Here is a 17,202-nt window from a genome sequence, read left to right as displayed (position 1 = left end):
GCCTGTGTGAGGTAATACCGGTTCCACATCTTTGAGAGATACAGTATTACAAACATATTCTAAATTATATTGATGCTGTTCATTGTCTCAACGTGGAACAAATATGAGACAAGCCTATACTCAAGCCTATGCTGAATAGCTTCAAAAAGTTGATAAACTATGTTATTTCTGCAGATTAAACAGGTGTCAGGAGAAACCTATTGCGATAACACACACAAACGCACGCACACACACACTAAGCCAAATGCATAACTAATGGCAGCAGTATGGTTGACTTGGTGCAAGTGTTCCATGCACATTTTCAGGGTCACTAATCAATATCATGTCCTCATAAATATTTTGAACAGTTTTCTCTGTTATTGAATTTGACCGACGTAACCCAACGAATTAAAGTGTGTTGTCTCTTTAAGAGCTGTCACTCGAGCCTCTGCTGCTTGTCATTTTCTGCAACAAGATGGCGGTCGTTCCAGAGAACAGAGTCCTCTCCTTCAGTGTTTTTAAATGGAGCTCTTATTCCTCCACATATTTACCAGAGTGAGTAATGCACACATACGTTGACCACATTTGTGTATTTGTTTTCGTTGCTGCAGGTCTCATTAACTGCCACAGTGCATCGAAATCGTGTCTCCACGGCCTAGCTTGACTGCGAGCTAACTACTCGAACGTTAGGCAAAGGGGATAATGTTAACTAGTTAGATTTACTCGAGTAAACAAAATGCACGCATAGCTAGATAAATGTATTATTTTTGTGTACTGTGTGACGTCTTGCCATGCACTGTAAAGCCGATACTGGTAACTATCTAACAGCTGTACTAACGACTTGGCAAAAAAAAGCTAGCTAGTTAAGTTAGCGAGCTCGCAAACTAGACGAGCATGCCACCACCACTAAGTTAACGTTAGTTGGTAGCAAAAACCGCTCATGACTTTTTATATTAGCTAGTAAGCTAAATAGGTAACTAATCATACTAGATAGCAATTTTTTTCTCCTACACTTTTTTTGTATGCGGGTTTAGTCTGATTGTTCTGTACCCGTTCGTGCAAAGCCAAAGGGTATAACTAGTTAATGTTAGCTACCTTGCTAGTATGTCTCTATGGTATTGCTTGGGTAACTTGACACCATAGGAAATGGCTGTACAGTCAGCTTATATGGACCCTATTATCCCGCTCTTTTAAAAACGCGTGGAATTGCTAGTTTCAGCACTAATTAGTTTGGAACTGACTGAAAATGTTTACTGCTTTTATACAGGCAGCCCAATTCAGATTTTTTTTCTTCTGCTAATGGGTCTTTTGTCCTTACCCACAGATTTTTCATAGCTGATCAGATTGGTCAAAAGACCCATTAGTGAGAATTGCAGCCTTGAAGACAATAGTGTCACTGCCTCTGTCACAATACCAGCCCATGATTGATGAGGAATGAGATGTTTATTTATTTGACCTTTATTTAACTAGGCAAGTCAGTTAAGAACAAATTCTTATTTTCAATGATGGCCTAGGAACAGTGTGTTAACTGCCTTGTTCAAGGGCAGAATGACAGATTTTTAAAAACGTGTCAGCTCGGGGATTTGATCTTGCAACCTTTTGGTTACTAGTCCAACGCTCTAACCACTAGGCTACCCAATCACTAGATCAGTCATCAGTAGGCCTAACTTGCTCTGGCCAATGCCAGATCAAATTAGGAACGCTGTTCAGGTCAGTCCATTTCGTTATTTAACAAGTAAAATAAGCTTATTGACCAATCAGGACTTGAATTCGACTGCACATCACTTAATAATTGAACATGTACATTTTATACGTAGTGATAACACTTACTTGTATTTCATATGTTACAGTGATTCACTGGTACGTATGCTATGATGCTGTTAACATGGCTGTATACAGGAAGTTTTCCCCCCACAAAAGGGCTTTATTATAGACAGGAATACTCGTCACTTTCATCAGGTATCCAGGTGGCTGGTCTCAGACAATCCCGCAGGTGAAGAAGCCGGATGGGGAGATCCTGGGCTGGCGTGGTTACACGTGGTCTGCAGTTGAGGCTGGTTGGACGTATTGCCAAATTCTCTAAAATGGCATTGGAGGCGACTTATGGTAGAGAAATGAACATTATCTGTCAGCAGCTCTGGTGGACATTCCTGCAATCAGCATGCAACCAGCAGAGAAAATCCCCTGCTGCCTAATATTTGTGGTTGTGCGCGCTGCAAACTCCGTTTTGATATACTTGCATAACTTTATGAGCTGGGTTGTCTGTCCAAGTAGTAAATATTCACATGCGCTCATTAGCATTTACCTAGCATCCGCTATGAGAATTCCTTAGTACTTGTTAGCATTTTGATAGCATTCTGGTAAGTACATACTTTGGGGCTTTTTTTTCTGTTTGAAAAAAATAAAAATAAACACATTTACTTGTGTGCACTACCAGTAATACCGTATATCCCAGGATGGCAGAGGCAAGGTATGGAAATCTGGACACCGCTGAACCCTGATCAATGGTCTCTGATCTGTACTACATAGAAATGCATAATTCTACACGAAGGTAGAAATAAGCAATATCATCCTTTACATATAGGTTTTATTCTCCACACTGGCTATTATTCTAATGAGCTCTGCTCCCAAACATGTAGAAATTTGGTTGGTTTGAACCGGACCAAATCTGATCTAATCATGGACTTCTATGTTTCACAAGTACAAGTATAGTACAGCACATTATACTGTACTCTAGTGTTTGCTACGTTACTGAATTTTACTGAACTACACTCAACTTTCTGTTGTCCAGACTGTTTTCACGCTTTTGCTTTGACAACCAGACGACAGAATAAGAAAACAAATGAGCTGAACATAAGGGAGGACAGTAGGTGACCAAACTGTGGTTTGTCTACTCTGATTAAGTAACAGTATTAAATCAAATTTGATTGGTCAAATACACATGGTTAGCAGATATTAATGTGAGTGAAGCGAAATGCTTCTAGTTCTGACTGTGCAGTAATATCTAACAAGTAATCTAACAATTTCACAACAACAACCTTATACACACAAGTGTAAAGGAATGAATAAGAATATGTATGAGTATATTACGAGTTTTAATCAGTTAATAATTCATTATCAAATGTATATCAGTAAAAACACCAACTAGCCTAATTGGTAGGTCTACCTTTACTTGTTACTAATATGAACTTTCATCCTCCCTCATGAGGGAGAGCAGGGCTCGACATTAACGCTTGTCCACTTGTCCAGGGAAAGTAAAAAAAAAAAAAAAATAGTCAGACAAGAATAATATAGTTTTAAGTTGCCCGAATGGAAAAGTAAAAGAAGAAATCACAATATCAAACAATTGGGTTACTCCGATCAGAATTGTATCAGTGTGCTCCCGATGCAATGTGTTACCCACTGTCCTACAAATCGCTGCAGAACGCATCAGAGTATAATTATTGTAGGCCTGCATTGATGGGCACGAGCTGTCCTTCAATCATGCAGTCACAAGATGCGTGTTTGAGATCAAAGCGACCCTAGACACGTGTGCACATTGTTTGATATTTATTCTTAGTGAGTTATTTACCCAGTTATAGCAGATTTTTGGTCAGCAATGAAAATCCTGGAAAAGTCATGGTGTGCATCACCTGCCTGTGCCAGTGGGCGGTTGCCAGAGGAGAGGGAGGGATTTGCGCAGCAGGTAAAATAAAGATAGAAAACCAATTGAAAACATGGTGTAGTTTGGTTGGTTATCTCACTAGTCAACTATTTAGCTATTAGCATGTATTAATGTCATGTTCGATGTCCTAAAATAACTTTCCTCCGGCCCTCGTGTATAACCGCAAATGTCCGACACGCAGTTGATAGTTGATGAAACCAATACTGCATACTCCGGTTGTACAACCGTATGTGTCTCAGCACTCAAAATTGGTTAAGATTCTCCTCTATTCATTTCCTGGACATGTAATTCTGACAGTTTAAAAAATATATATTATTGGAATATCCTAATTGACAAGTAGGTCATATGCTGTCAAGATCTCCCCTGAAGACTGAATATTTTAACCTTACAAATAGATAACCATTTAGGTTCGCTACTTCACCCGCCTTAGCCATTTGATCCCTGGTTCATTGAATGAGGGATTTCTTTTATAAAAACTTAAAGTATTTGGTTGTAATTTTAATGTTGCAGGATGGTAAACCATCCTCCATGAAATTCCAGGAAAGCTACTGGGTGTGCAGGCATTTGCTCCAGCCCTGCTCGAGCACACCACATTGTAAAATATCAGCTGCTCAACAGGACCTTGATATGCTGACTCTGGTTTGTTTGATCAGGGTTGTTTCACAAGTCTGGACACCCCAGTAGCTCTCCAGATGGAGGGTTGACGGACCACGTGTTTTATACATTAGCCTGTCAGTGCACTATTTCACTTTTTTTGGGGGGGGGGGGTTTAAGTTAATCTTTACGTCAGCAGATGTCACAAGGTGCTTATACAGAAACCCAGCCTAAAACCCCAAAGCCAGCAATGCAGATGGCTAGGAAAAACTCCCTGGAAGGCAGGAACCTAGGAAGAAACCTAGGGAGGATCCAGGCTCTGAGGGGCGGCCAGTCCTCTTCTGGCTGTGCCGGTTGGAGATTACAAGAGTGCATGGCCATTAAAGCCAGCTCAAGATGCAAGTGCCTTGGTTAAGGCCACAACGGCAAGAGATGCTGCATCAGTGACGATTTTAGCATCTAAATTTAGGTGGGGAAAAAAAAAAAGTGGGATGCATGCCAGCAAAGCCACTAAACAATATATTAATTATAACGGTGATGGTGACAAACGGTGCCCACAAACTGTTAGGACCTACATAAAGCAGTCCCAACAGCAGTCCCAACACCTTACCACCGTTACATCTGGCTACATCTGGCTATCAGCAGAGCCTTGTCTGGCAGCAAAACAGTTCATTCAGCCTCATTTACTGCCTTTAAAAAAAATAAAAACATGGCTGACTTGCTTAAACAAATGTGGTTTCTACTGACAATTAAGATGTACAAACTGTGGCATAAGGGGACGACGAGCGGATAAGAGGCAATCCGTAATTTAGATTAAGACATTCATGAGCGAGCTCGGACGGCTGTAGTCAATAACTAGTTGCTCAGCACTTTTATGTACAGAGACAGAATTCAGAACATGGGCCATTCTTAGTGTTCTCCCTGTACACCAAGTCAACCGTAGGATAAATAAAGGGGGCATATAAGCAGACAATGAAAGCTCTTACAATATTCAGTGAAATTAAGAGGTGAAAATAGACCAAATTATTGGGGTGAGGCACATGAGCTACTAACAGCTTACTACACAACATACACTTAGTGTTACTTTCTTAACTACAGTATACATATCTCCCTGGCATATTACATCATTTATGCAGCAGCATACAATACATTTTTGGACTCACCTTGTTGTGCCTTGCTCACTTGAACAGGAAGGTGGTTCGGCGGTCCTTCATGGGCAAATTTTGTCATCAAAGTCTGGCATTCTGTTTTTTTGGTGCTTTCAAGACACCTGGGAACTCGGGGAAAGAAAGTTGTGAATCATGATGATGTCAGTGATCTTCAGGTCGTAGCTCTAGAAAGAGGCCCGAGTTCCGAATTTCCCAATTCCGAGTTGAATGAAAGTTCAAAACGTATTTTCCTAGTCGTAGATCATTTTTCCAGCACATCATGCTTAATTAACAGCATGGCCAATGTTGAATGTTTATCATTTTAAACTAGGAAAAGAGACCCTTAATCTTAGACTTGGGACCCACTGCCACTCCATTGAATAGCAAGATAATGATTGCTTTGCAATGCTTGCAGTTAGCCACTGATTCCTTCCAAACCACTCATTGTTGAATTAGTGATTTCCAACTTGTCGTGTAATGTTTATCCAATCGCCGATGACCACCGATACTTTTTATGTAATTTCTCTTCATATGACAAGGATTAAAAAGGATTTTCCAGTAGGTTGTCAACTTGATTCATGATGATGATGATGATTGCCAGCTAAGATTTTGAAAGTGTGATGTTGACATGATCAGTCCAATCAAAGCTACTGTAGATAAAATGTGATTTGAAGTAATTTTATCTGTGGCCAATGACATTGAGCCTTCATGGATGGGCACTTCTAATGTAACTCTATGGCAGCACCCAAGGGGCTTGAATTTTCTAGCTCAGTGTCCCAATGAGTGACAGAATACTGAGCCAATCATGGCGCAACGCTCCGTATTTTCTGCTGGCTTTCCCCACCACCACAGAAAACACTGAGCTGGGCTGAAACACCTGCATTTTGGAGCTGTCTTACTCAAGAAAACTAAAAAGAGACCATATTTGTATGTGGTTTTATTAACTCAATATATTTATTTACATTGTTTGCAAACTGATGTGACACACATATTAATGCCAAAATAACATGCACAAAATGTGGGACTCAAAACAGGCTCTGCCCTGAATGACGGGTCGACACTGTACTGTATAATACATGGGATCAGAGAGCAGCAGCCTTCCATTGTCAATACCAGTGATAATAATGAATGTTATTTTGCATAGTGGTTCCTTGCATCATACAACACCATTTTAGGGTGGGGGCGGGGCAAGTGACTTGAGCTTTTGGACAAGTTCAAAAAAGCTTCTAATTTCTCTTCTGGGCTTGACATGAATTTTTTTTGACATATCTTAAAGATATGTGGGTTTTTGGTAACAGAATTACAAGTTATTTATATATATAATATATAAAGTTCTTAACTTCACTATTATTGTGTTTTGATGTATTTCTAATACCTTTTTAAAGACATGCTCCGGTACTTTGGCCACTATTTAAAGCTGCACCATTTTCCCCCACGTGGGCCAGCCCCCTAGCAATTAGTTAAACCAATGAGCTTCAGCCCCTCGCCATAAGAGAGACAGCTAGCAAGATACACAAGATGCCCACACAGCAGAGCGAGTGAGAGCGCAGTGACGTGGTGCACATACAGTATCATCACATGTGATGTAGTTTGCAATTTTCGGGGACCAATTTTCAGAACTACTGGCTAAAAACTATACAAAAGTACCAGTGAATCCATTAGACTTTTTCTGGTAGATATTTTGTAAGACCCCTTTTCCTTCTGTTTGACCAGAAATCAAGGTTCAATTTTCTAATGGAAAATGGATAAAAAATGTATCTATGCCTTTATTTCCCCAAAATATACACTCTTAGCTTTTATTTGACTCCCAATTTGATATGCTGTTATGACTCCCAATTTGATATGCTGTTATGAACTCCCTGCACATGTGGTGCTCATGGGTCCTTTTACATGGATATTACCCTATCCCTTTGCTCACAACAAATGATGGTTGGATGTTGGCTGAAACATGTCCTTTCTCCCATATTTCCCTTTCTGTGTGTAGAAACATCTTGGTGGACAAACCCAATGACCAGTCCTCCAGGTGGTCGTCTGAGAGCAACTACCCTCCACAGGTAACGTCTGCTGTGCCCAGCCCAAATAAACACCTGTCTCATACTCAGGCCTACCTGTCACTCACACACCTTCCATGCCTTGTGCCTTACCTGTCTTGGAATGGGGCTCTTCCGTAGAGGGTCTGTGCCCAGTTGCATACAACATCCGTTTTCTCAATTCACTGGTGGCTGCTAAATAGTAGCGCCTAATAGAGGGGTTGGTTGTTTAGCAACAAAACCGACGCGCGTTGGCTTAGATTGTTGACAATATGTAAACTATATTTTGTCTCCAGCATTTATTGAAAACATAAATACATTTGCACAATGAGCACTTCTTGTCTCAAATACATCTTTACACTTGTCTGTTAGCTAGCTAGTGAATTTTAGCCTCTTTAGCATTGACATGAAATCAGCCAAAACAAGGCATGGTATAGTTAAAGAAATATTAAACTAGTTGAAACGAGTCACTTACGATGCCCCACATGGCAGTTTCTTGTCATTGTTGGTAGCTATCTGGCCATCCAGAATCATAAAATCCACGGACTTCTGCCCCATAGAAGCGTGCGTAGTCAGCTAACATATCTTTAGTATGCACGTCTTGACCCCAATGACTTGCACTTGCACTTTTGTGAGTAGGAAGTGGCCCAGCATAGCGTGTTTGACTGTCTTGTGGTTGCGGGCAGAGGAAATTGAAACTTTGTTTTTGCATTAAGAGGAAACTAAGTTAACCACCCAAGCTAGACATTCAATTGTGGCAGAGGCAAAACTCCACTGCATCTGTTTACGTCAAATACGTTTCACTCTCTAAAAATGTTGAACTCTCATCAATCGCTTTTATCTTTTCAAAGAGACTGAGGTTGTTGAGAGGTAGAGCCTTGAAAATAATTATACTGAACAAATGATAAAGCCATAAATGAAGCCTGAGTCCTTTCATATAAATGTTTTATAATGGTTTCTATGGCAACAAGAATCGACAAAGCATTGAGATACGGGTCTTTCATTAGCAAGTGTGCCATGTTTTTAGGTGACAGGACTGTTTTGAAAAAGCAAGATCAATATACCCAAGCCTAGGAATAATCCCTCTGTGTTAAATGTACCCTAGGCGATTACCTAATGAGATGCAATATATCTGCCTTATTACTGATGAAAACTGTTGAAGATGGAATTGTATCAGAAGACCCATTAGTAAGCCTAGCAGATCCACTCTGGTAGTGGATGGTTATTGCTCACTCACACAGCCATTTAAACCTACAGGATTTGTAGAAACATGGGTCTCAAGGGATTGTGGGTTGCCTGGTTTCCGGAAAGCAGATTTAATCAATGTTCTATCTGTACTGCTCTATCCCCTCTCTCCCAGAGGGTTCAACCCGGTGCCCTGTCCTGTCGGCAGCAGATATGCCCAGGCTAGTTACCACTACAGTGACCTGTGAACATGGCAAATCAAATCAAATTGTATTAGTCATATGCGCCGAATACAACAGGTATTCACCTTACAGTGAAATGCTTACTTACGAGCCCCTAACCGACAGTGCAGTTTAAAAAAAATATGGCTAAGAATAAGAGATACAAGTAATTTAGGAGGAGCAGTAAAAAAGTAACTAATATACATGCATACATGCACACACACACGGGGGTGCCGATACAGAGTCAATGTGCGGGAGCACCGGTTAGTTGAGGTAATATGTACATGTAGGTAGAGCTAGTTAAAGTGACTAGGGGGGGCAGGCAAGCAATGTGAATAGTCTGGGTACCCATTTGACTAGATGTTCAGGAGTCTTATGGCTTGGGGGTAGAAGTTGTTTAGAAGCCTCTTGGACCTAGACTTGGCGCTCCGGTATCGCTTGCCGTGTGGTAGCAGCGAGAACAGTCTATGACTAGAGTGGCTGGAGTCTAACATTTTTCAGGGCCTTCTTCTGACACAGCCTGGTATAGAGCTCCTGGATGGCAGGAAGCTTGGCTGCAGGGATGTACTGGGCCGTTCGCACTACCCTCTGTAGTGCCTTGCGGTTGGAGGCCGAGCAGTTGCCATACCAGGCAGTGATGCAACCAGGCAGGATGCTCTCGACAGTGCAGCTGTAGAACCTTTTGAGGATCTGAGGACCCATGCCAAGTCTTTTCAGTCTCCTGAGGGGGAATAGGTTTTGTTGTGCCTGCTTCATGACTGTCATGGTGTGCTTAGACCATGTTAGTTTGTTGGTGATGTGGACACCAAGGAACTTGAAGCTCTCAACCTGCTCCACTGCAGCCCTGTCAATGAGAATGGGGGCGTGCTTGGTCCTCTTTTTCCTGTAGTCCACAATCATCTCCTTTGTCTTGATCACATTGAGGGAGAGGTTGTTGTCCTGGCACCACACGGCCAGGTCTCTGACGACCTCCCTATAGGCTGTCTCGTTGTTGTCGGTGATCAGGCCTACCACTGTTGTCATCGGCAGATTTAATGATGGTGTTGGAGTCGTGCTTGGCCATGCAGTCATGAGTGAACAGGAACTACAGGAGGGGGCTGAGCATGCACCCCTGAGGGGCCCCTGTGTTGAGGATCAGCGTGTCGGATGTGTTGTTACCTACCCTTACCACCTGGGGGTGGCCTGTCAGGAAGTCCAGGATCCAGTTGCAGAGGGAGGTGTTTAGTCCCAGGGTCCTTAGCTTATTGATGAGTTTTGAGGGCACTCTGGTGTTGAACGCTGAGCTGTAGTCAATCAATAGCATTCTCATATAGGTGTTCCTTCTGTCCAGGTGGGAAAGGGCAGTGTTTAGTGCAATACAGACTGCATCATCTGTGGATCTGTTGGGGCGGTATGCAAATTGGAGTGGGTCTAGGGTTTCTGGGATGATGGTGTTGATGTGAGCCATGACCGGCCTTTCAAAGCACTTCATGGCTACAGATTTGAGTGCTATGCGTTGGTAGTCATTTAGGCAGGTTACCTTAGTGTTCTTGGGCACAGGCACTATGGTGGTCTGCTTAAAACATGTTGGCATTACAGACTCGGACAGGGAGAGGTTGAAAATGTCAGTGAAGACACTTGCTAGTTGGTCAGCGCATGCTCGCAGTACGCGTCCTGGTAATCCGTCTGGCCCTGCGGCCTTGTGAATGTTGACCTGTCTAAAGGTCTTACTCACATCGGCTGCGGAGCGCATGATCACACAGTCATCCGGTACAGCTGGTCCTCTCATGCATGTTTCAGTGTTATTTGCCTCGAAGTGAGCATATAAGTAGTTTAGCTTGTCCGATAGGCTCGTGTCACTGGCAGCTCTCATAGTCTGTAATGGTTTGCAGGCCCTGCCACATGTGGCGAGCGTCAGAGCCGGTGTAGTAAGACTCTATCTTAGTCCTCTATTGACGCTTTGCCTGTTTGATGGTTCGTCGGAGTGCATAGCGTTTCTTATAAGCTTCCGGGTTAGAGTCCCGCTCCTTGAAAGCGGTAGCTCTAGCCTTTAGCTCAGTGCGGATGCTGCCTGTAATCCATGGTTTCTGGTTGGGGTATGTACGTACGGTCACTGTGGGATGACGTCATCGATGCACTTATTGATGAAGCCAATGACAGATGTGGTGTACTCCTCAATGCCATTGGAGGAATCCCGGAACATATTCCAGTCTGTGCTAGCAAAACAGTCCTGTAGCTTAGCATCTGCTTCATCTGACCGCTTTTTTTATTGATCAAGTCACTGGTGCTTCCTGCTTTAATTTTTGCTTGTAAGCAGGAATCAGGAGGATAGAGTTATGGTCAGATTTGCCAAATGGAGGGAGAGCTTTGTCCCATAGTTTGACTGTGCAGCAGCTCGTATACACAGCATTTCTCCTCTGCTCTCTGTGCCATCTGCAGTGTTGTGAAACATGTTCAGAGAGCAGTAGAATGAAAACTGCAGTGTCATGTGTTGATAATATAGATCGGACACTGCATTATGAATTATTGTGAGAGACCGCTGATCAGATTTTCCCCTCTATTTTCCCTCCAGTACTTAATGTTGAAATTGGAAAGGCCTGCGATCGTTCAGAGCATCACCTTTGGGAAGTATGAGAAGACTCACGTGTGTAACCTGAAGAAGTTCAAAGTGTTTGGTGGGATGAGTGAAGAGAACATGACAGAACTCCTTTCCAGGTGAGAACAGAGGGACAGTGAAGTGTACTTTACTGTATAATTAACCTGCCTTACTGTCTGTACCATATTTATTTAATGTATCTTCTATTCCTCTGCAGTGGCCTAAAGAATGACTACAACAAGGAGACCTTCACCTTGAAGCACAAGATTGACGAACAGATGTTTCCCTGCAGATTTGTTAAAATAGGTGAGTTTGGAAATGGAATGGGCCCAAGGCTTGGGCTTACGTGTTGTACAGACTCTGTCCAGCTTGAAAATTATTGGAGTGAAGGGATGCTACACGGCTGGAGATGGAAAAAAATCAAAATGGCGAAATAGTTGATTTAAATTATAGACCGTTCTCTCTGTCTCTCTCAGTGCCTCTGATGTCTTGGGGGCCCAGTTTTAACTTCAGTATCTGGTACATTGAGCTACATGGCATAGAGGAACCTGACTTAGTGCAGCCCTGCCTTAACTGGTACAGCAAGGTGAGCCTGCCTCTGAGACGCACACACTCACATACACAGTTGGGGTTAAGGGAGAGAATCCGTCTGAGTGGGTTACTTAAGCAATAAGGCCAGAGAGGGTGTGGTATTTGCAGAGTGCCTGGATACAGCCCTTAGCTGTGGTATATTGGCCATGTACTACAAACTCCAGAGGTGCATTATTGATATTATAAACTGGTTACCAATGTAATTAGACCGGTAACAATAATATTTTGTCATACCTATGGTATACGGTCTGATATACCACAGCTTTCAGCCAATCAGCATTCAGGGCTCGAACCACCTAGTTTATAATATGAAGTGTAACATTTGTGATGAAAAACATTGATCAAATATGGAGCTGTATTCCTCTAGTACCGGGAACAGGAAGCGATCCGCCTGTGCCTGAAGCACTTCCGGCAGCATAACTACACAGAGGCCTTTGAGTCGCTGCAGAAGAAGACTCGCATCGCGTTGGAACACCAAATGCTGACACACCTCCACGACCGCCTGGTACTCCGGGGAGACTTTGATGCCTGTGAGGAGCTCATCGACAAAGCTGTCAAAGGTCCTGACACCCACACCTCCTCAGAAAGACCGATGGGGGCTGGACCTACTGCCCTGTACACATCAACTGCAATACAACTACATGACCTCAATCATCCTACTAACTACAGACCTCTACCATCCCATGACTGAGAACTTAATTCCTAGTTCGGCTTATATTTAGCTCATGAATTCAGTGGATACCATAGCGATTCATTATTTACACTATAGATCCATTTATCTGTACATTACTTTTTCATTTTATCAGATTGATTTGCAACCACAGGGCATGGCAATGCCATCCTGACATCATGCTTTCTTTTTGAGATCGAAAAGGTAACAAAACTATTCACTTCTATCTCCTGGCTAAAATAATCTGGACAATCTTCCTGTGTTTGACATTTTCCTCTGTAGACGGTTTATTTAACCAGTACATCAGCCAGCAAGAGTACAAGCCAAGATGGAGTCAGATCATCCCCAAGAGTAACAAAGGTACAGCCTCGCAAGAGCCAAGCCCAGATGACATGAACAGTGAGACAAACTACTCAAGTAGGAAAATGTTTTCTCATTAACAAAATGCTCTGGTACGCTGTACACTACCGGTCTATAGCGATTAATTCATGTTTTTCCCCGTCCCCCTTTCTCTTCTGCTCCTTTCCCATTTTCCTTCAACACTCCATCCCTCTCCTACATTTTTTTTCCCTTAACCCAATTCTCGCGCTCTCCCGCTCCATCGCTCTCTCCAGGTAATGAGGATGACAACAGACCAGGGATGAGGGGAGGTCATCAGATGGTCATTGACGTTCAGACAGGTGAGGCATGCTAGCTAACACCACACCTAGACCACACCCCCTATGTCACTTATTACTTCAACTGGAATTCTCCTCTTCCAAGTGTTTTATTTAACTACAGCGGAAATTGACGTTTAGGTTCCACCTCCGAAGCGTGACGCAGGCTGCTAATACATATTCACGAATTGGGGATGGGAACGCCGTGGGTGCTTTCCACGTGGAGTGGACAAATAACAACAAGTAGGGCACCGACAGCTGTCAGTGTAGCTAGCTTGCATGCTAACCTTATCTTGCTAACTAATATTACCCGTTGCTACGCTGTATTCAAAATATTAGCCAGCTAGGCTATGGCTGATTTTGGAGTTGGATTTGTCATAAGCATGTAGGGAAAACTTCGCCACAGATGGATAGGGGAAACCAGTCCACAGTTTTGGCATCGTCCATAAATTGTGACTGGGAATCTGTCATAGAAATGGGAAGAATGATATGAGGCTCCGGTAATATGGATAGCCTAACTATCAGGGTCGCAACTTTCACTGGGGACGCCCCCCCCCCTCCCCATTCTGAAATTGCATTTTTGTTCCCCCCAGTTTTATCATTGGAATGTGATACAAAATTAGACAAAGGTGTGCTTTAGGACCATGCGGGCGCCTCCGAGTGGTCGAGTAGGCTGCTTTGGAGTGTTTCTCCAACTGGATAAGACCAAAGTTGCGCCCCTGCTAACTATTGAACGGTTTGGACTAGACGTGCATTTTTCTACATTGTAATGGACACGGTGAAACCTTTGTTAGGCTTATGCCATAGTTCTCACAGCTAGTGGAGGTGAAATGATAGGCTGCAATGACTGCGTTCCGCAAATGATATGTAACACACCCTGAGCGCATCGGACACAAAACACTAATATTTGATGTAACAGCAGCACAAACTAGATAAACAAGTTTGTGGACACTTTTGATTTTTAGCTGCACCAATCAAAGTAGTGGAGCGTGTTCAAAACCATTCATCTTGGTGGGGGGGCGTGGTTCCAAAATGCAATCTTATCACACACAATTTTAAATAAGTGCAACTTGACAAATTATCCAATGAATTATGATAATTTGCTGGTAACAAAAATGGAGGTGCAAAAACAAATTTTCGCCCCCTATTTTAATTTGCACCATGGCTCAGGCAGCAAAGTGTAGGCTACGGTTAAAAGCTATAGCCAGAGAAGGAAGAGGATGCGAGACACCCCACTCACTGTTTTTTTTTTTCTGGTTCAGTGAACGTCATTGAAGTAAGTAGACCAGACCCAGCTGCTATTGCATTGGTGTCTGTGGGAGACCCAACCCATCAACTAGACCGGAACTGACAATGTTTTTCAATGGTAAACGGCCTGAGTGAACTCTATTTATCCGCCATCTTTGCTGTAGCCAAATATTCTCTATTATATTGCTCAGCTTAGTTGCGACTTTGCAGGTGTTTCTGATTTAATAAACAATGCCATGCTGGTGGGTGGTACCATTTGATGTAAAACCCAGCCCTGAAATGAAATGTAGGCTAAAAAGAATTTGCACATCATTTCATAGGAAAAGACATGGCATTGGCATGAAGTTGCACGCAGTGGGCAGTTCGGGGTTGTCACTTCAAGCCCAAATATATTCTACTTTGACTTAAACAATTACTTATTGACTTAAATCGTTGTGTAACATCGTGGGTAAACTCTGGCCATCGTCTTTCAGTGGATTTCTACTGCTGTAGGCGTGTAAGGCATATAGTATCGCCTTTTAAAGCTGTTTTGCAGAAGACAGTGGTTATTTTAGTGCTCTGTAATGTTTTGGTGGCTTACTCGCCTGCAGGCATTTGTAAAGACAAAGGCTTGTATTGTGCGCGTGTGTATACAGGCTGTGAGAAGCCTTGCATCTTGTTGGTCTGTCTCTCAGGCCCCCAGACACTGAGAACTGTGTTGTTGGCCAATCCAGATGACCTAGAGTAACCCCCCCCCCCCCCCCCCCACAAAGAACCTACAAAAACCTCCACAGTCTGCACGCCATGCAGACATTACCCCTGTGTGCTGCTCTGCTGATTTGCCATGGTTACGGCCCATTGAACCTGTCCACCGCTGTGTTAATAAAGCACTCATGCTACCCAATTCACAGGTTCTTCAAGACTTATGGAATGGAACTCTGTTCTTACTGCAATTGAAGTGATGATTTCCCCCAAAATTCTCATGATTGCACTCAGTATGTAGTCTAAGTGTTTATCTTGAATAGCCTTTTTCTACTCGTTAACCCTTTACACTTGTGGGACTTAGCCTCTATGGATACGGCTACATTGAAATGTTTGAAGAAACATACAGTTGAAGTCGGAAGTTTACATACACTTAGGTTGGCGTCATTAAAACTCGTTTTTCAACCACTCCACACATTTCTTGTTAACAATATATAGTTTTGGAAAGTCGGTTAGGACATCTACGTTCTGCATGGCACAAGTAATTTTTCCAACAATTGTTTACAGACAGATTATTTAACTTATCATTCACTGTATGACAATTCCAGAAGTTTTACACACACTAAGTTGACTGTGCCTTTAAACAGCTTGGAAAATTGCAGAAAATGTCCTGGCTTTAGAAGCTCCTGATGGGCTAATTGACATCATTTGAGTCAATTGGAGGTGTACCTGTGGATATATTTCAAGGCCTACCTTCAAACTCAGTGCCTCTTTGCTTGACATCATGGGAAAATCAAGAAATCAGCCAAGACCTCATTAAAAATAAATGTAGACCTCCACAAGTCTGGTTCATCTTGGGAACAATTTCCAAACACCTGAAGGTACCACGTTCATCTGTACAAACAATATTACGCAAGTATAAACATCATGGGACCACGCAGCCGTTATACCGCTCAGGAAGGAGACGCGTTCTGTCTCCTAGAGATGAACGTACTTTGGTGCGAAAAGTGCAAATCAATCCTAGAACAACAGCAAAGGACCTTGTGAAGATGCTAGAGGAAACGGGTACAAAAGTATCTATATCCACAGTAAAACGAGTCCTATATCGCCATAACCTGAAAGGCCGCTCAGCAAGGAAGAAGCCACTGCTCCAAAACCGCCATAAAAAAGCCAAACTACGGTTTTCAACTGCACATGGGGACAACGATCATACTTTTTGGAGAAATGTCCTCTGGTCTGATGAAACAAAAATAGAACTGTTTGGACATAATGACCATCGTTATGTTTGGAGGAAAAAGGGGGAGGCTTGCAAGCCGAGGAACACCATCCCAACCGTGAAGCACGGGGGTGGCAGCATCATGTTGTGGGGGTGCTTTGCTGCAGGAGGGACTGGTGCACTTCACAAAATAGATGGCATCATGAGGAAAGGAAGTTTTATTTATATATATATATATATATTGAAGCAACATCTCCAGACATCAGTCAGGAAGTTAAACCTTGGTCGCAAATGGGTCTTCCAAATGGACAATGACCCCAAGCATACTTCCAAAGTTGTGGCAAAATGGCTTAAGGACAACAAAGTCAAGGTATTGGAGTGGCCATCACAAAGCCCTGACCTCAATCCTATAGAACGTTTGTGGGCAGAACTGAAAAAGTGTGTGCGAGCAAGGAGGCCTACAAACCTGACTCAGTTACACCAGTTCTGTCAGGAGGAATGGGCCACATTTCTCCCAACTTATTGTGGGAAGCTTGTGGAAGGCTACCTTAAACGTTTGACCTAAGTTAAACAATTTAAAGGCAATGCTACCAAATGCTAATTGAGTGTATGTAAACTTCTGACCCACTGGGAATGTGATGAAAGAAATAAAAGCTGAAATAATTCTCTCTACTATTATTCTAACATTTCACATTCTTAAAATAAAGTGGTGATCCTAACTGACCTAAGACATGGTATTTTTAC

The 17,202-nt window shown here is 42.7% G+C and overlaps 1 protein-coding gene across 4 annotated transcripts in view; it reads left to right on the top strand.

The window, feature by feature from the left end:
• The first annotated feature begins 424 nt into the window (after positions 1-424).
• LOC106576225 (muskelin) overlaps positions 425-17,202 on the top strand; it is a 35,110-nt gene continuing 18,332 nt past the window's right edge. For 2 of the 4 annotated variants that reach the window (XR_006760140.2, XM_045699871.2), the window contains exons 1-8: positions 425-534; positions 7,370-7,439; positions 11,373-11,515; positions 11,614-11,702; positions 11,873-11,982; positions 12,355-12,547; positions 12,940-13,074; positions 13,272-13,337. Coding sequence is in view for 3 of the 4 variants with exons in the window: in XM_045699871.2 (XP_045555827.1) it covers positions 455-534; positions 7,370-7,439; positions 11,373-11,515; positions 11,614-11,702; positions 11,873-11,982; positions 12,355-12,547; positions 12,940-13,074; positions 13,272-13,337 (886 nt within the window). In the remaining variant the exon portion in view is untranslated. The remainder of the gene's footprint in view (positions 535-7,369; positions 7,440-11,372; positions 11,516-11,613; positions 11,703-11,872; positions 11,983-12,354; positions 12,548-12,939; positions 13,075-13,271; positions 13,338-17,202) is intronic. The other 2 variants (XM_014153266.3, XM_045699872.2) reach the window with 2 other exon arrangements.

Source organism: Salmo salar, chromosome 17, assembly GCF_965601325.2.
Source record: "Salmo salar chromosome 17, fSalSal1, whole genome shotgun sequence".
Lineage (NCBI taxonomy): Eukaryota > Metazoa > Chordata > Actinopteri > Salmoniformes > Salmonidae > Salmo > Salmo salar.
Note: the sequence above shows the minus strand (reverse complement) of the source record. Positions and strands in the feature narration are given on the sequence as shown.